Source organism: Macaca thibetana, chromosome 1 (genome assembly GCF_024542745.1).
Source record: "Macaca thibetana thibetana isolate TM-01 chromosome 1, ASM2454274v1, whole genome shotgun sequence".
Lineage (NCBI taxonomy): Eukaryota > Metazoa > Chordata > Mammalia > Primates > Cercopithecidae > Macaca > Macaca thibetana.
This window is the reverse complement of record NC_065578.1, coordinates 134,643,802-134,662,586: the sequence shown is the minus strand read 5'-3', so window position 1 is coordinate 134,662,586 and position 18,785 is coordinate 134,643,802. Positions and strand designations below refer to the sequence as shown.

The window sequence follows — 18,785 nt, the reverse complement described above, 5'->3', positions numbered from 1 at the left end:
ATAATGCCCGGCCATGAATTCTTCTTTTAATAACATTAGGCTCTCCCTGTTGTTATTCAGTTATCTCCATAAATTAAACTCTCTGGGTATAGTCATGGACAGAACAGAACCCTCCAATGGATAACAGCAGAATGCATGTTCTTCCCAATGCACATGGAGCCTTCTCAGGACTGGCAATCCGCCAGGCTATAAAAACGGTCTCAGCTGACACCACACAAAGAACATTTTCTGACCAAAATGGAGTTTAATTAAAGTCAACAATAGAAGGAAACTTGGAAAATTTACAAATATTTGAAAATTAAACAATGCACTTTAAAATAAACTGTGTGTCAAAGAAGAAATCTCAAACACAATTAGGAAGTATTTTGGCCAAATGAAAATGAAAATGACATACTGAAAGTCATGGGATGCAGCTCAAGTAGTGCCTAAAGGGAAATGTATAGCCATAAATTCCTGCATTAGAAAAGAGGAGGCTGGGCAGCTTACACCTGTAACCAACACTTTGGGAGGCCAAGGTGGGTGGATCACTTGAGGTCAGGGGTTTGAGACCTGCCTGGCCAACATGGTGAAACCCTGTCTCTACTAAAAATACAAAAATTAGCCGGGTGTGGTGGTGCACACCTGTAATCCCAGCTACTGAGGAGGCTGAGGAAGGAGACTCACTTGAACCCAGAAGGCAGAGGTTGCAGTGAGCCCAGATTGTGCCACTGCACTCCAACCTGGGCAACAAGAGTGAGACTCCATCTCAAAAATAAATAAATAGAAAAGAAGAAAGATCAGAAATCAATAACCTAAGCTTAATTTTTTTTTTTTTTTTTTTTTTTTTTTTTTTTTTTTTTTTTTTTTTAATACGGAGGCTCCCTCTGTCGCCAGGCGGGAGCGCAGTGGCGTGATCTCGGCTCACTGCAATCTCCACCTCCCGGGTTCAAGTGATTCCCCTGCCTCAGCCTCCCGAGTAGCTGGGATTACAGGCACGTGCCACCACACCTGGCTAATTTTTTGTATTTCAGTAGAGACCAGGTTTCACCATGTTGGCCAGGATGGTCTCAATCTCCTGACCTCGTGATCCACTTGCCTCAGCCTCCCAAAGTGCTGGGATTACAGGCATAAGCCACCGTGCCCAGCCTAAGCTTCAATTTTAAGAAAGCAGAAAAAGGCTGGGTGCAGTGGCTCATGTGCTTTGGGAGGCTGAGGTGGGAGGATTGCTTGAGCTTCGCAGATAGAAGTTGCAGTGAGTTTTGATCATGCTGCTAGACTCCAGCCTGGGCAACAGAAATAGACCCTGTCTCCAAAAAAAAAAAAAAAAGAGGCTGGGCACAGTGGCTCACACCTGTAATGCCAACATTTTTGGGAGGCCGAGGAGGGAGGATTACTTGAGTCCAGGAATTTGAGACCAGCCTGGGCAACACAGGGAGACCCTGTCTCTACAAAAAAAAATTAAAAATTAGCTGGGTATGGTGGTGCGCACCTGTAGTCCTAGCTACTTAGGAGGCTGAGGTGGGAAGGCTGCTTGAGCCCGCTGCAGATTGAGACTTGCAGTGAGCTGAGATCATGCCACTGCACTCCAGCCTGGGGACAGAATGAGATGCTATCTCAGAAAAAAAGAGGAGCAAACTAAACTCAAAGCATGCAAAAGAAAGAAAACAATAAAGAGGAAGGTAGAAATTATTGAAATAAAAAACAGAAACATAATAGAGAATATTAAATGAAATAAAAAGTTGTGGCCGTGTGTGGTGGCTCACGCCTGTAATCTCAGCACTTTGGGAGGCCGAGGTGGGTGGATCACGAGGTCAGGAGTTCGAGGCCAGTCTGGCAATATGGAGAAATCCTGTCTCTACTAAAAACCCAAAAATTAGCCAGGCACGGTGGCACGTGCCTGTAGTCCCAGCTACTTGGGAGGCTGAGGAAGAAGAATCACTTGAACCCGGGAGGCAGAGGTTGCAGTGAGCCAAGATTGTGGCACTGCACTCTAGCCTGGGCAACAGAGCAAGACTGTTTCAAAAAAAAAAAGATCCATTTGTGACCTAATGTTAGTTTTACTGACCAAGAGAAAATAAGTAAATATCTAGAAAGACAAAAGTTACCAAAACTGACATTATAAATGAACTATCTGAGCAGTCCCAAAACAAAGCAATTGAGCTAGTAATTTAAAATCCCCTACAAGGGAAAGGCTGGAATCAGATGGCTTCACTGGAGATTACAGAGCATTAAATAAAGGGAGAAAGTGACCCTCCCAAACTCTTTCAGGACAGTGGGGGAGGATGCTTCCTAACTCAGGAGTCCATCATCGCCCTGGTACCAAAGCCACACAAAGGCACCAACGAAAACACTGTGGACCACAGCCCAGTGGGTGGCTCAGGCCTGTAGTCCCAGCAACTGGGGAGGCATGTGGGAGGATCGCTTGAGGCTGGGGGTTCAAGACCACTGGGCAACATAGTGAGACTCTGTCCTTTTAGAAAACTGCAGAGCAATATCCCTCACGAGTATAGGTGTAAAAATCTTTAAGTATTAGCGAACTGCATAGAGCAAGACAGTAAAAGGACCAAGTGGGATTTACCCCAGGAACCTAACACTGGTTCAGTGGTGGGAAAGCAGGTAATGAAATATGCTATATTAGGAGACTAGAAATAGGCCAGAGACATCTTTTTGAGGTAACGAAAATGTTCTAAAATTGAATCATGATGACGGTGGATTTAGTAAAAATCATTTTAATGGTACACTTGAAATAGCTGAATATTACTGTGTGAAAACTATACCACAATTAAGTTGTTACAAAAAGTCAGAGTGGTTGGGAGAGGTGACTCTGGGCTGGAGAGGGCAGGGTAGGGCAGGGAGAGCACAGGGGTCCAAGGTATGGCGGGGACAGAGCTCCACACCAGCACCAGGGAGGCTGCCTCAGGCTCACGAGTGGCTGTGCACTGCTTCCTCCAGATGGCAGGGTTGCCCCAGTGAACACAGGGCGCCTGGGAAGGGACAGGACGTGGGAGGCATGGAAGCAAACAGGGCGTGCGGGGCTTCTCTGGGTGCCTGGAGTGCATGGGGCTGGGTGTGGGGTGACCAGAGGCTCCGGGCACTGCTAACATGGGAGGCACTGGGCTTCGTGGCCACCCAGGGCATAAGGGGATCTAGGGCGCACGGGCGACCCGTGGGCCCTGGAGGGTCTGAGCTCACTGGGAGGCTACAGGTGCGGGGCGGGGGGGACACTGGGCGCATAGGGGGAGCATGTGGTGGGCAAGGGTGAGATGGGGAGGGTGCAGCATGCAAGATGGGCACTGGGGTGCAGGGGGCTCGAGGGCGTGGGGGGCACCGGGACGGTTGGGTGCTGTACAGGTGGTGCTGGGCACCCTGCACGCAGCCCGCAGCATGACAATGTCCCGCAGCTCTTGGGACATTGTGGGCACTCCGAGGGTGGCCAGTTACTGTTAGGTGGGCACGGCAGGTGTGGATAACATGCAATGGGTGACCTGCACAATGACCCTGTCTTTGGACCATGCTTGATGGTGCATTGGCGATGTACTGTGCAGACCCCCAGAGCTGGTCCCATTGCAGAGGGCCTAATCTCATTCATGAGGGCATCACCTTCATGAACTAATTACAACCCCAAAGCCCCATCTCCTCATAACATGAACTTGTGGCGAGGATTTCAACGTATGAATTTGGGGGAACCTAAATATTTGGTCAACTGCAAGCTGTACACAGTGGGGCTCCCTGATAGTGCAGGACACAGTTGTTCAGGCCGTTCACTGTCACCCCTTCTGAGAGACCAGCTCCCTGCTCAGGGTCCTGCATGTTCCGTCATCTCTCCACTGCCTGGAAGCATGGGTGACACCCACAGGGCCCCAGCAGTCAGCTGGGGGACATCTGGAAAGATAAGTCATGAAGTCTGCCCTTCTCTTATGGAGTGTGCAGCTTTATTTCAAAGATACGGCCAGAACTATCCTGGGTGCACCCTGTGGTCTCACCCACAAGGCTGCCCCCGGCTGTTACCACCAGCCAGAGGGGCTCTTCGCTTTCTTTGCTGAGGTGTGCGGTCCTTATGTGGAGCTGCTGAAGGAATTGTTTTTTTTTTTTTTTTTTTTTTTTGAGATAACCTGGTAAATGTTTCCTGTGTTCCACTGTGCTTCATTACAGTCTCCTTAAGATCATTTATTTAGTCATTCTCCCACTCTTGTCTTTTTTTTGGTAGGGGGATGGGTGGCATTATACAATACCACATTGAACAAGATCAGCAATTTTGAGGCAGCTGCCTCACTCCAGGAGGCACAAATGTAGCAGCTGGAGTCTTCAATTGGAGGGAAGCCCTGGACACGGCCACCCGGAAACAGGCTATGGCAATACTCATCCCATCAGGCCTGGTGGCTCAGCCTGAAATCCCAGCACTTTGGAGGCCAAGGCGGGTAGATCGCTTGAGCCCAGGAGTTTGAGACTAGCCTGGGCAATAGTGAGATTCCCACCTCTCCCAAAAAAAAAAAAAAAATTAGCTGGGTGTGGTGGTGTACGCCTGTGGTCCCAGCTACTTGGCAGGCTGAGGCAGGAGGATCTCTTGAGCCCAGGAGTTCAATACCAGCTTGCATAACATGGCAAAACCCCATCTTTACAAAAATTAGCTGGGCATGGCCCCATCTGTAGTGTGCGCCTGTAGTCCCAGCTACCCGAAAGGCTGAGGTGTGAGGATCACCTGAGCCTGGGAGGTCGAGGCTGCAGTGAGTGAGCTGTGGTTGCACCACTGCACTCCAGCCTGCGTGACCCTGTCTCAAAAACAACAAACAAAAACTCCACCCCAACACAGAGAAACGCCCAGACTCCTGGGTTCCACTCAGACTTCTCTTTGTTGCAGCCGAATGAAACTGCTGATCTTGTTCAACATGGTATTACATAATGCCCCCCCAGGCCCCTGCCAAAAAAAATACAAGAATGGGAGAATGACTGAATAAATGATATTCAGGAGACTGTACTCATTAAGCACAATGGAACACAGTTAACATTTACCAGGATAGCTCAGAAAAACATTCCTGCAATAGCTCCACATAAGGAACATATATACTGAGCAAAGAAAGCAGAGCACCCATCTGTGCCTGGGTGTGGGAAGTGGCTGCCCATCCCAGCCCCTACTCTGCCTGAGCTTCCTGCCTGCCCCATCAACAGACTCCCTGGGGCTCTGCCCTCTGCTGGGCACAGTGGGGCACCCGCTATTGTCCCTGGACTAAGCAGGCACCAGCAGGATGACTTGTAGACAACAGCCAAAGTTTATTTAACGTGGGAATGCTTACAATAAATAAAGCAGAGGAGTAAAGAGAAGCAGAACAGTACCTTGAGGACAAAGAAACCCCAAACCCAACACAAAAATCAACTCGTGTCTTCTGCTATATGCCCTGGGCTCTGGGCAGCCACTGCTCCTCCCCAGGGTAGGGAGACTGCAAGGCTGGTGGCCAGCAGTGCACATCCCCAAGCAGCAGCTGGGACCCTGGGTCCAGAGGGGCCATTGGAGACCTAGGAAGTCTTTGCAAGGGCAAAACCCAATGGCGACATGCCCATGAAAGCTTCAAGTCACAACGTGGGCCTGCAGAAGACATTTCTGGGCTGTGCTGTCTCCTCTAGGCCCACACACCTGCTGAACAGACATCTGTAGCCGGGCACCTCCCAGAAGCCTCTTTATTCTGGGACATCTACTCTCAGTTCCTGTCCTCACTGGCCCCTCCCATCATCTGAAGACTCTTATGACGTCTGCCTCCTAATTCTTCCAGAGCGGCCACACCCTGGACTGTGACGGGCTCTCACCCACTGTGGGGTCACAGACAGGCATGGGGCTGGCTCCCATCCTGGCTGCCTCCCCCAGCATCTTCAGAGGTGGGGTGCACAGTAGTTTTGGGGGGCTGGCAAAGCTGCAGGAACTGTGCAGCTTAGGCGGACCCTGGATTCTGCAAGCCCCAGTGGAGCTTTCTTGGCTTCTGGAACCACAGGTCAGAGCTGCTGGGGCGATGGGGCTCCCAGCTTTGGTAAGGGCTGTTGGCATTAAGCAGCACCCGGTGGCTGGAGGGGTCTCCCAAGGAGGACAGAGCCTGCCCCATACCCTCCCGCAGTTTCCTGGAGTGCTAGAATTGGGCTTCTCCCACGCAGGCTCAGAAAGGCACTAGGAGTTCCTCCTCTTGCTCAAAGGACACACTCCCTCCTCCCAGGTCCTCCAAGTGGACAAAACACTCAGTGGCCTGGAGGGGCAGGAGAGGCAACAGGACTCCTCCAGGAAGGCCCGAGTCACTGGGGAGCCAGGGTGTCCCCGGACCCACCTTTCGGCCGGCAGATAGTCATCGGGGTTGGGCTGCTGGACAGGGGCGAGAAGAGGGGCCGCAGCGTCCCGGAGAAGGGGATCTCAGGGAAGATGAATAGCAGCGACCCATCGGTGGCGCTGTAGAACGAGAGATGTCTGGCCTCGTAGTCCAGAAAGATCCCCACACGCCTGGGTGGGTCCCGGAGTGGAGCCAAGGCCCGTTCAGAGGAATTGTAATAGCTCCCCAGGAAGACCAGGATCCAGAAGCCGTTGCCCGCGGATAGTTCGCCCTTCTCCTTCCTGTTCACATTCTCCCTGCATACCCCCAGGGCCCAGCTGGTGCGGTCCCCAACCTCCACCTCCCAGTAGTGGCGGCCTGAGGTGAAACGCTCCTGGCCCAGAACGCAGGGGCCGGGGTCAAAGCGCTCCGGGCTGTCCGGCAGGGCCTGCCGCAGGTCCCCCCGCTGCACGCTCCGCCTGTCTTCAGACAGGATCAGCTCAGGGTTGGCGGTATCCGGGTCCAAGGTCACATCCCCTGGAGAGAGAGGCCCAAGGTCACCCAGGCACAGACACAGACAAGCTGGGGCCACCTGCCCATGTCCTGGGCATGTGGGTATGATGATCCTCCCAGTCGGACGGCCTGGCTGTCTGCCCCGGGGTCCTGCAGCCTCACGACCTCCTGGAGTAACTGTCTCCAAGTGGACATCCCCTCCCTCCCCACCTAGCCACGTCCAATTGCAACTTACAATATCCTAGAAATTGGTCCATGTTTTGCCTTCAGAAATCAAGAGGGAATCTTGGTTGCTTTTTTTTGTTTGTTTTCTAAAGAGGCAGGGTCTCCAGGCTGCAGTGCAGTGGTGCGATCATGGCTCACTGCAGCCTTGATCTCCTGGGCTCAAATGATCCTCCTGCCTCAGCCTCCCAAGCTGCTGGGATTACAGGCATGTGCCACCATGGCTGGCTAATGTTTTTGTTTTTTATTTGTAGAGATGGGACTCTTGCTATGTTTCCTGGGCTGGTGTTGAACTGCTGGCCTCAAGCAATCCTCCCACCTGAGCCTCTCAAATCGCTGGGATTACAGAGGTAAGCCAATGCATCCAGCCCGTTTTTTCTTTCAATCCCCAAATGAAGGATGTGAATAAGTGCAACTGTCCCAACCCTGACCACTCCCAGATTTCAGATCTATCCTCCTCTGGAGGCCTGCACACAGTTCCTACACAACAGGCTCCTGACCTGCTAGCAAGGGCTGAGGACAGTACTTCCTTTGGGTGACTGTGATACAAGAATCAGATTTGGGTTTTGTCCCCAGTTCCTGGCAGAGCTCATAGAACCCTGGGAATATCCTGAGTGATAGGAGCATCTAGTGTTATCATAAGACGCCCCTTTCCAACACACCTTAGTTGATGCCACTGCAGTGGCTGAGGTAGGGACCTGAGAGAGCCCAGCATAGGGTCAGCCACCAGAAAGACCAATCCTGTCAGTAGAGGGTGGGAATGCTCAGCCCCAGCCCCTGACCTCAGGAAGGGGAAAGGGGTCTGAGGTTGAGCCCCATCACTAATGACCAATGATTTTATCAATGATAACTGGAACCTCCACAAAGACGCCTAAACAGTTCTTGGGACTCGGGGAGTTTCCAGGTTGGTGAACACACTGGCGTGCTGGGAGGGTGCACCCAGGGACAGCGGGGAAGCTCTGTGCTCTTTCCCAGGCTTTGTCCATGTGTCTCTTCCATTTGGCTCTTCTAGAGTGGTATCCTTCACAACAAACCAATGACAGTAAGTGAAATGCTCTCCTGAGTTCCGTGGGCTGTGCTAGCGAATGCTCACATCTGCAGAGGGGCTGAGGGAACAGAAGTATGGGCAGCCCCTGGAAGTTGTGACTGGCATCTGAAGTGAGTTCCATTCAATGCTGAATGGAATCCTTTGATACCCAATTCATTTCCAAACGGTGAAGAATTGTTTGGTGTGAAAATACCCATAAAAGTGATGTCAGAAGTATGAGCAGAGGACATTTTCCCAACAACCCACCACCATGACACTGTGAGTTTGGAGCTGGCAGTGGAGGGGCACAGAACACATGGCTAACTGCCCAGGTCCTTGGCGGGTACCCTCCTGGAGTCATCTCCCCACCTAGGGCCTCCACACCCACCTCGAAACCTCCGCAGTGTCTCCACCAGTCCCGGGACCCTGCACACGGTCCTCAGCTCCATGGGCACAACTTCTGGGGGCTGCAGCTTCACATCTTGGACCCTAGAGGGGACAACCCAGATGTCATCGCCATGGCCAATAGTTGGGTCCCACCTCACTCCCACCCCCTCCAGGAAAGGCTGGGCTCGTACCTGCGCAGGGCGTCCTTGATGTCCTATGTGGGGAGGAGAAACAGCACACTCCATGTCAGTGATCATCGCCTGCTCCCAGAGTCCCCACCCAGCCCCTGGAGACTCACCCCATCCCCCTCTCCTACATTTGAGCCTCAGGCAGCAAAAACACACACAGGGGGCCATAAACCACCCGCAGCAAGGCTCACAGACAGGAATGCTGGACAGAGGCTCCAGCATATGTGCCAGGAGGCATCACCAATGGGGTGCAGTCCAGTCCTGCGGACTGAGACCCACTTCTGCCTAACACTTGGATGTAGGGCATCTGGCTGTCAGCTCACTCCCCCAGAGCCCCAAGTGGGCACCCCTGGGTGCCAAGGACAGGACAGGCAAGCATCCCAGCCTTCAGTGTAGGGGCGCCTTCACCCCAGCCGGAGCCCAACCCTGCAGTCCCACTGTTCCCTCTCCCAGCTCCGCCTGCCCTGCAGGCTCCCTGCTCAGCCCTACACCTGGGTGTGCCTCCTTCCTGTGTCACTGCCTGATACATGACAGCATCTGACTCCGTGTTAGGGCCCGAATTGTGTCTATCCCACCAAACCCATATGTTGAAGCCAGGAACTTCAAGACCTCAGAACTTGACTATTAGAAAAAAGGACTTTTAAAGAGGAAATCATAGTAAAATAAGGCCATGAGGGTGGGCTTTAATCCAACATAACTTGTGTCTCATAAGAAGAGGGCATAGACACCCACAGAGGGGAGGACCCTGTGAGGATACAGGGAAGAAAAGGCATCTATAAGCCCAAGAGAGAGGCCTCGGGGGAACCAGCTTTGACCTCAGTCTTTCAGTGTGCAGGACTAGGAGACAATCAGTCTCTGCGGGGGAAGCCTCCTGGCAGGTGGTACTCAATGTGGCAGCCCGAGCTGGCGTGATACACTCAAGTATTGGAACATCAGCTCCTAGGAGGCATGGTCTTGTATCTCTTAGAGCAGCCTTCAGTTCACTGCAGGGATTTAACCCACACTGTCAAATAGATGACCCATACCATGTTCATTCTAACACACGTGGTGCCAGCTACCAGGCCAGGATGCAGAGGTCAGTAAGACATAATCCCAGACAAGGGTTTCCCTGCATGTAGGAGAAATGGCAAAGGAAGATTTCCACATATACAGGTAGTTAATTATGTCTAGGGGGACAACAACACACTCTAGGCCCCAAAAAATTTTTTAAAAGGAAGCCAGCACTTTGGGAGGCCAAGGCAGGTGGATCACTTGAGTCCAGAAGTTCAAGACCAGCCATAGCAAGATAGCAAGATCCCATCTCTAAAAAAAAATTTTAAAAATTAGCTGGGCTTGGTGGTATGTGTCTACTGTCCCATCTACTCAGGAGGCTGAGGTGGGAGGATTGCTTGAGCCCAGGACGTCGAGACTGCAGTAAGTCATAATCACATCACTGTACCCCAGCCTGGGTGACAGAGTGAGACCCTGTCTCAATAAATAATTCATAAATAAATAAAGAGGAGACTCTTGGTAGGGTTCTGGAGCCCAAGAGGAATTTGTTGGTAGACAGAGGGGAAGTGTGCAGGATGAGGGAGGGGTGTGCATAGGGCAAGCGCAGATGGTGCCGGTGTGAGCAAGGCAGCTAGGAGCAGCTCCACCTTGGTTATTCTACCTGGGGTGGGGGGCCCACCCCTGGTGTCATTTGGAGACAGGTGATGGCTGTCACAAGGCCAGGAGCAGGGGCAGCAGGAGAAGGGCTTGGGGGTGGAGGAGAACCTTGGCCTCAACGAGGGGGTTTGGTCTCTGCACAGAACATGGGCCCTCCAGGCGCAGCATTGACTTGAACAAAATCACTCTGCGGCTACAAGCAGGGCCTGCTGAAGGGGGCAGCCAGGACCCCAGAGTCCACAGCAGCCAGGACCCCAGAGTCCACAGCAGCCAGGACCCCAGAGTCCACAGCAGCCAGGGCCCCAGAGTCCACAGCAGCCAGGACCCCAGAGTCCACAGCAGCTAGAGCCCCAGTGGGTAGATTTCTGGGAGTCACTCAAGCCCTTACCTCCACTGTGCAGTCTCTGTCCATTGGGCCTGGGTACTGGGAACCCGGGTTGGGTCCCCCAACCCAACTGGGGGCCAAGGGTGCAAAGCCACCTCCTCTCCCTCTCAAATCAGCACACAGCTCACACCAACACACAGTTGCTGGGGCTGCTATCCTGCAACCCCCATGTGGGCAGACACCCAGAGCATGCAGACCAGGCCAGCTCTGTGCTGGCAGGTTTGGGGGGCAGGAGGGACCTCCCTGAAGCCTTGCAGCCAGGCCAAACCTGGGCAGGGAGCTTGGTCAAGGCATGGACAGGTGGGCCACTCAGCAGGGTGAATGCAGGTGGGCGTATGAGACCCAACACCCACCCACCCACATGTCACAACGTCTCAGCCAAAAGCCCAAATCGCATCTTCACACAAACCCTATGGGTCCCCATTTCCAGGTCAACTCACCTTCCTTCTAAACCCTTCCTGGCTTCTCCAACACCTGTCCTCTCTGCCCTCCCTGAGGGCTCCTCCTCAGTCTCCTGGGTAACTCCCCACCCCACAATTTTCTGACCACAGGACCCTCTCCTTATTCCTCAGTCTTCCTACAGACGCTAGCTGAGTGTCCTTCCCGCTTCCCAGGTTCAAAGCCAGTTGATGTACAAGCTGGTGCACGCAGCACACAGAGTGGAGGGGCGGATGCTACAGACTCAGAGGTAGGAGGTGGGAGGTGGGGGAAACTACCTACTGGGTACAATGTGTACCATACGGGGATGGCTACACTCTGACTACACTTGTACCCCTTAAATCTACAAAAATAATTTAAAAATATATATATACAGAAAAAAGCTTACGATAGAAATGACAAACGAAACCAGGAGTTGGTGCCTGGACTGATGTTCTGCTGGGCTCCAGAGGCCGGCAGCAGGTCATCCCCTGTGCAAAGCTGCCCAGCCACATCAGCAGCATTGTAGGCTCCACCTGAGTCTGGCAGCCCTGCCCCACCAGTGGCCGAATTCACTCACACAAGACCTCTCTCCTCTGTGGGAGCCAGAACTGCCTAGGGGCCTGTTTCCCTCTGAATCTTGGGGCCCCTTGGGTCTACACCATGCTGGGCATGGAACACATTTTCCATTTTGTGGGACAAACGTCCAGCTGAACCCCACGGGAAGATGACAGCAGACACTCCCAGCCCACATGGGGCCTCTCAGCATGGGAGTGCCATCAGTCCTCATCAGTGCACGCTTGCCGAAGGGGGAGAGCTAACTCCAGGCCGCCTGACCCGCCGCCAGGCCAGAGGCCAGGGCATCCACTGGTTCTGATTTGGGGGCACACCAAGGAAAGCCCAGGCCCAGGGGGCCGGCTCAGGTAGTGGAGCCCACACATGGGGAAAGACTCTCCCAGAAGCAGAGGAGGAGGAGACACCACCCCTGATAATGGAGATGCATGGGGTGTGCCAGCGGGGCGAAGACAGAGTGAAGGGAGAGGACTTCCTGCTGGGGACACCATGGCGGGAGTTCTATGGGAGGCCCAAGGTGGTCCCGGCAAGCACACGCCCACTCTGCTGTGCCTACAGGGAGCAGCAGCATCAGTCAGGCCGAGATGGAGTAACCTTACATAAGCACTTAAGAAACACCACCTGTTTACATCTACAGAGGACAATCAATCTTCCCTTTTTCAGCACATGGATTTTGGGGGTAGGACGGGTGGGACATCTGTCCTGCTGCTGACTCAGTGTTTCACAGGCAAGAGCCGGGCACATCCAGCCATGCCATTAACCTCTTAGCCCAGACAACCTCTGCCCCTGCTTCTTGCACTTTCTGGTTCTCCCTCCCCCAGTGTGGTCAGGCCATGCCCGTGTGGCCACCATGGCTGCTCCCCGCCCAGCTCACCTGCAGCAGCCCCAGCACAGGTTGCTCCCCACCCAGCTCACCTGAAGCAGCCCCAGCGCAGGCAGCTGGCAGCGGCCCTCGAGCTCAGCGATGAGCTCAGCTAGGTGGGCGGTCTGCTGGCCTAGGCGGGCTGCACCCTCCCGCAGCCGGGGCAGCACCTCCAGCTCCTCCTCCTCCAGCCTCTGCAGCAGCTGCTGCTCCTCCTCTGCCAGCAAACGGCGAAGACGTTCGAACTCACCCAGCACGTTCTGCCGCTGGCTCTCCACCATCTTCTGTGGGGCCCAGGGAGAAGGATAGCTGAAGCCAGACCCCAGGCCCAGCCGGACCCCAAGTCTGGTCAGACCCCAAGCCCACCCCGAGGCCGGGCCACACCCAACCTCCCCCCCGGGGCCTGCTAAACCCCAAGCACAGCCCCAGGTGTGGCAGGATCCCAAACCTACCACCTGGTGCCGGCCAGACCCCAAACCCACCTGTGGCACCTCCTAAACCCCAAATCCACCACTCAGGGATAGCCAAATCCCATTCTACCACGCAGGATTAGCTAGACCCCAAATCTAAACCCCAGGGCCGGCTAGATCCCAAATCCACTACCTAGTCCCTCCCCAACTTCCAAATCTACCCATTGGCTTGGTAGAACCCTGCATCTACCAGCTGGGGCCAGCTGGACCCCAAATCTACCACCCAGGTCCCTCCTGACCTCCAAATTCTCCCCTGGGGCTGCCCAGATCCCAAATCCACCACCTAGGGCCTCCTAGGTGATTTGGGTAGACCCCAAATCTACCCCAGAACTGGACAGATCCCAAATCTACTCCTCGGGATGGCTGAATCCCACATCTATGACCTAGTCCCTCAAAACCTGCAAATTCATCTCCAGGGCCCAGACCCTAAATCCACCTGAGAGTTGCCACTCAAGCATGCTGGGACCCTAGGATGGGGCCCTTGCGGTATGGGAGCCCACGCCCGCGACCTGGCAGGACAGGTGCACATGGGGAAGGACCAGCCCTTCAGTGGGCTCAGTGGGGCCAGGCTGAAGCAGTGACTGGTCCTGGGGCACCAAGGGCAAGTGTGCCTGGCCAGCATTGCCCCCTGGGGTCTCCTATACAGGACCTTCACCCCCTGCCCTGCCACCCAGAACCGTGGAAGCCCCAGCACCTGCCTGCCACAAGACGCAGGTCTCATCCGCCTGGGCTTGGAAGAGCAACGCATCCTGCATCTGCTTCCGGAGATGCTCCAGTGACTTCTCCAGCTTTGCCTGTGGGAGAGGCCAGGCAGGGCCATGAGACTTCGGTCCTGTCACAGAAGCTTGCCCTTTTGCACCTGACACACTGTCCTGAGTTCCTCCTCAGAGACAATGGGGACAAACTGAAATCTGCCTGGTGAATGAGGGAACTCAATGCCTTCCAATGAGCGTGAGCCCTCATGGTAGGTGGGTAGCCTCTTGCCAGAGGCTGACAGCCCCAGCCACATTCTTTCCTTTTTCTCATATGAGATGTGTTTCTAGACCTTGACCTTGCTACCCTACCCCAGGCCTCACCCCTCTTTGCAAAGCTACCTCAAGGGTTCTGGCTGCCCACTCCATCTGTCCCCAAGCTGGCTCTGAAGGTGTCGAGCTCTCCTGTTCCCAAGCCAGTGTCTCCTCCTCCTCTCCCTTCTCACCTACCAGCTCACATAAGGGCCTTGGACTAAGCCTATGCTGGGGTCCAAAAATTCTGCCCCATGTCCCCATAATTTCATAGGTTGAAATCCCAACTCCCAGGGTGATGATATTAGGAGACAGGGGTTTTGGGAGGTGACTAGGTCAGGAGGGCAATGCCACCATGATGGGATTAGTGTTATAAAGGAACCCTCGCCCCTTTCACCATGTGAAGACATAGTGAGAGGGCATTGTCTGTGAACCAGGAAGCGCCCTCACCAGACACCAAACCTGCCAGGGCTTGATCTTAGACTTCTAGCCTCCAGAGCTATGAGTAGTATACATCTGCCATGTGCAAGCCATGGTGTTTTGGTAGGACAGTCAGCAGGGACAGAGATGCCTGGTTGCCCACCCCATCTTTTCTCTAAGCCACCTGGGATCTTGTGCATTTTCAGCTTCATCAGCTATCACTGTAATAAGCCCCAGGACGGGTACACTTGCATTCTGCTTTCTTGGTCCTTAATTCTCATTCCCATGGTTCCTCATGAAGTGCATACCAGGAAGCAGTGAGAATCCTATACACAAGCTCGCTGTACTGTGTGTGCTTGGGGTGCCCTGAACCCACTTCGCGAAGGGTCTGCTCACTTCCACCCCATCTGACACCCTTATCAGCAACAGGCCCTGTGCTGGCCACACCTCTTTGCTTCTCAGTCACCCCAAGTCATGGCTCTCATCTCTCTCTATCCATGCTCTGGAAGGATGGAGGTGCTGGGAGGATCCACAAGTCTGCCCAGGTAGCAGAGCCAGGACATGGGCCCAGCTGCCTGGCTCACTTTGGTTCACCACCTAGCCTCGCGATTCGAGAATACTGCTTGGCACCTCCGGAGCACTAAGGACATGTCCAACTGCTTTATTGTCTCTGCCTAGGCTTAGCTCTCATGTGAGCTACAAGAACCCCAAATGGGGGTCCCTGTCCCCCCGCCTCTCTCTTCACTGCTACCGGCCTGTTCCAGAAAACTCACGCCTGGCCCCTGTGACCCCCAACCCTACCTCAAACACTTGGCCCAGTGCCTCTCAACTTCTCCCTCAATGCCTCAGTCCCTACGTGACATTTTCAGTTTTTGTTTTTGTTTTTGAGATGGAGTCTTGCTCTGTCCCCCAAGCTGGAGTGCAGTGGCACTATCTCGGCTCACTGCAACCTCTGCCTCCTGTGTTCAAGTGATTCTTCTGCCTCAGCCTCCTGAGTAGCTGGGATTACAGGTGCCCGCCACCACACCCAGCTAATTTTTGTATTTTTTTTAGAGATGGGATTTTGCCATGTTGGCCAGCGTGGTCTCAAACTCCTGACCTCAAGTGATCCGCCCACCTCGGCCTCCTAAATTGCTGGGATTATAGGCGTGAGCCACCACACCTAGCCAACATTTTCAGTTTTCAACACTAAAGTTACAAACAGCATTTGATCAGATGGAATGGGCTGTAAAGCAGCACAAGGTACTCAGCATGGCAAAGATCTTGCATTTCAGGTACCTGCATCTTTGCGTCTCTGGACAGATTAGAACGGAAACCTCTTACCCTGTGTGTAGTCAGAACTGGGACGCTGGGGCTTGGTGCAGGCCTGGGATCTTCCCTGGCCTCCTCCTTCCTGTGGCAAACCCCCTCCCCACCCAAGTGCCATCTGATACACAACCCAGAGAGATCTGGGGGCCGTCTTCTCTTTCCTATGATGCTGCTTCCTGGAACTGGATCTTACGGGGACTTTCCTGTTTACCACCTCGGGACAACCCAGCCTGGGGCTTGTTCACCTGTCATGACCCCATGTCAGGGCCAGGCAAGGAGTGAACTTATCATAGAGCTAACGGGCCCCAACTCTGGCAAGTGGACACACAGCCCCATAGGTGGGACTGAGCTTTCTAGGCCTATGGGGGCAGGTAAAACCAGTTTCCTGTGGTTAACATAGCATAGGCCCTAAGGCAGTGAAGAGGAACAGGATATGTCATCCCCAAATATACTGCTGTGGTATAAGGATTATTCTGAGTAAAAGCAGATGCAGGAAGAGCTCTCTGTACTCCTATCTGCCTAGAAGTAGGGTATTCATTCCCCATGAAAAAGGCACCCTCCCTCCACTAGGAAGAGGAGGGCACTCTAATCCCGGGAGATGATTCTGCCTAAACAGACCTTATTACAATGACCTAGTCACTTTCCCACAATTTATCAGTCCTAGACGCCGAATCCCGTTTCTGTGTCCAGTCACTTCTCCACAATTTACAAACCTTTGCTGAAATACACTTTTCTATGAAGTTCTTGTGCATGTAAAACTTAAAATATTAATCAAACTGTATGATTTTTTTTTCCTGTTAATTTGTCTTGTGCCAGTTTAATTTGCAGCCCCCAGCCACTGAACCTAAGAGGGTAGAGGGAAATTTTTTCTTCACCTGCAAAAGAAAACGGTTAAGTGCTATCCCATGAAACTATATCAGATCAACTCTACAGAGCTACTGGGCACTCTCTGCACCCATTGGGATAATTGGTGTCAGAAGGGTAATTCTGCTGGGCTAACATGTTTGAGGTGTAGACATTCCTGCATGGGCAAAGAACGAAAAGAAAACCCACAAGAACCTGTGTTTGGACAAGCCCGCGGATATGGCTTTAAACCACCTTTCTGCTAAAATCCAAAGCAGAAGGGGACAGATTCAGATTTATTCTAGTATCCCAGAAGTTTTCCCTGTGATAGGGACAGACCCAGCTCAGTACTAACACTGGCTTAACTGCTAATCTGGCACACACAAGTGACCATGGTGCAACACACAAAGTGCAATCAAGAAAGCTCCAAAGATGCTGCCATCTACCCCACACGTGGGCTCCCAGGAGCACACCCGCAGCAGGTCAGCCAGGAAAGTACCGCGGGAGGGAGTGCAGGCCAGGAGAACGTGTGCCCCAGGCCCTTCAGCTTGGGGTTTGTTTGGGTTTTAAGCAGCAAAATAAGGGAAGAAGAGGCAGGCTGAGCCCTGGCATCTCAGATGGCAGAGATGGCTCCCAGTACCCCACCCTGAAATGCAGGGCAGCCCTGGAGGGGAGGTTAGAGAGGAAACGACTGTGTCCCCTCATCCTGCTCAGTCTGGGGCTTTCCCAGGACTTAAGTACTGACCTGATAACACGGTCCCTGCAAGGAGTCCATCTAGGATCGTCCACCTCTGAGGTTCTCCCACTTTCCTCTGATCCCGGTTCCTTTCTGGCCAGTGTATGGCCACATTTTCCTTGCCCCCACTCCACCACCTTCCACCTTCCTCTCTTAGCCTCTATCTATGGGAGGTACGCCCCTCACCCCCGAGAGCAGGGTCTCATTGGCGGCCATGGCTCCAGCCTCACGGGGCCTGCTTGAGACAGGCTGTCATGGGCCCCCACAGCTGCTTTGCGCGATACCCTCCTCACCGGCCCAGGGCAGGCTGCATCCTGAGCTCCCCGCCCTAGACAGAGACAGATTACGCCCGGAGCAGTCCCGAAACCTCCCACCTGCCCAGGCCTCCCCAGTCCCCGGCTCCCCCCGATGCTCCTGCGCGCCACCCCCGCCCAGGCGCACCTTGAGGTCTTCGGCCGCGTCCTGCAGCGGCCGCACGCGATGCGCCCAGTGCTCCCCTGACCGCTCGCAGGCCGCGCACAGGAGGCGCAGCTCGTCCCCACAGAAGGCGGCCAGTGGCTCGCGGTGCGCGGGACACACGCCTTGCGGGACCGGCGACGGCGGGTGCAGGCGCCGCGCCATCTCGGCCATCTTGGCAAGCGGGCGGTTGGGCCGCAGGTTCCTCTGCGGGGACAGCTCGCGGCACTCGGGACACGCGTACGGGCCCTCGGGCTGGCCCCAGCAGCGCCGGATGCACTCGCGGCAGAAGTTGTGGCCGCAGTCGGTCATCACCGGATCCGTGAAGTAGTCGAGGCAGATGGCGCAGGTGGCCTCCTCCTGGAGGTTGGTGGACAGGTCGGGGGCGGCCATGGTGCGGACCGAGGGGAGGAAGGCGGTACTGTCCGTGGGGCGGCGGCGGGGAGACTCGGGAGCTCGCGGAGACGCGGGGTATCCGGGTGCGGTGGCGCAGGCGCGGGCACTCCGGGACGCGAGGCTTGGGACTCCCGGGTGCTCGCGCTCCGGGGCACAGGGACTCCAGGGCGCAGGACGCTGGATTTCGGTAGCGCTGGGCGCGTAAGCTCCGGGTGCTCGGGGGACGCGGGACGTAGGGATCCCGGATGCCGGCAGGAAGAGGAGCCGAGGCGGAAGCAGGAAGCGACTGGGTGGGTTTTTTTTTTTTTTTTTTTTTTTTGGAACAACCCGCTTTTGCCTCCGATTGGCCGCTGCTCGTCACGCGGCCCGCAGGCGGGATGGAATTGGAGAGCGTTCACTTGCTGACTTGGCGTCCCCACCGCTCCGGTTCCTGTGGCGAGGTCTTTACCCCTGCCCTGGGGAGGAATGAGGCGCAGGGGAGGGATGGGGACAGGGGGCGGATAGGGGCAGGGGGCGGGGCGCAGGGGAGGGATGGAGCAGGGGGCGGGGCAAGGAGAAGAGATAGGGCACACAGAATGGGCTATCGGGGAGAGATGGGGCAGGGGGCGGAGCTAGGAAGGATGGGGGCTCAGGGCGGGGCACACGGAAGCAACTGCAAGGACTAAGGG

General features: G+C 54.5%; 2 protein-coding genes and 1 long non-coding RNA gene across 3 annotated transcripts in view; 2 read left to right on the top strand and 1 right to left on the bottom strand.

Annotated features, from left to right (window-relative positions):
- The first annotated feature begins 3,242 nt into the window (after positions 1-3,242).
- The window catches only part of RNF187 (ring finger protein 187), a 115,361-nt gene continuing 99,818 nt past the window's right edge, over positions 3,243-18,785 (top strand). Inside the window, exon 1 of the mRNA XM_050789739.1 lies at positions 3,243-3,304. Coding sequence (XP_050645696.1) covers positions 3,243-3,304 — 62 coding nt within the window. The remainder of the gene's footprint in view (positions 3,305-18,785) is intronic.
- TRIM11 (tripartite motif containing 11) lies at positions 5,228-18,544 on the bottom strand. The gene is made up of 6 exons (XM_050757958.1): positions 17,707-18,544; positions 13,653-13,748; positions 12,538-12,768; positions 8,604-8,626; positions 8,414-8,514; positions 5,228-6,800 (listed from the first exon to the last, which is right to left on the bottom strand). The coding sequence occupies exons 1-6, from the start codon at positions 18,112-18,114 to the stop codon at positions 6,253-6,255; spliced, it is 1,407 nt and encodes a 468-aa protein (XP_050613915.1). The 5' UTR covers positions 18,115-18,544; the 3' UTR covers positions 5,228-6,252.
- On the top strand, positions 7,158-11,437 carry LOC126937008 (uncharacterized). The gene is made up of 2 exons (XR_007719626.1): positions 7,158-7,348; positions 11,205-11,437. It is a non-coding gene; the product is annotated as an uncharacterized LOC126937008 (long non-coding RNA).

Bases quoted from the DNA above. Each gene is read 5' to 3' on its own strand.
- TRIM11 (XM_050757958.1), bottom strand. From the start codon at position 18,114: ATGGCCGCCCCCGACCTGTCCACCAACCTCCAGGAGGAGGCCACCTGC. The intron at 8,627-12,537 runs GTGAGCTGGGTG...CTCCCCACATAG, and splicing joins CTGCGCTGGGGCTGCTTCAG to GACATCAAGGACGCCCTGCG. The intron at 8,515-8,603 runs GTACGAGCCCAG...TGTCCCCTCTAG, and splicing joins ATCAAGGACGCCCTGCGCAG to GGTCCAAGATGTGAAGCTGC.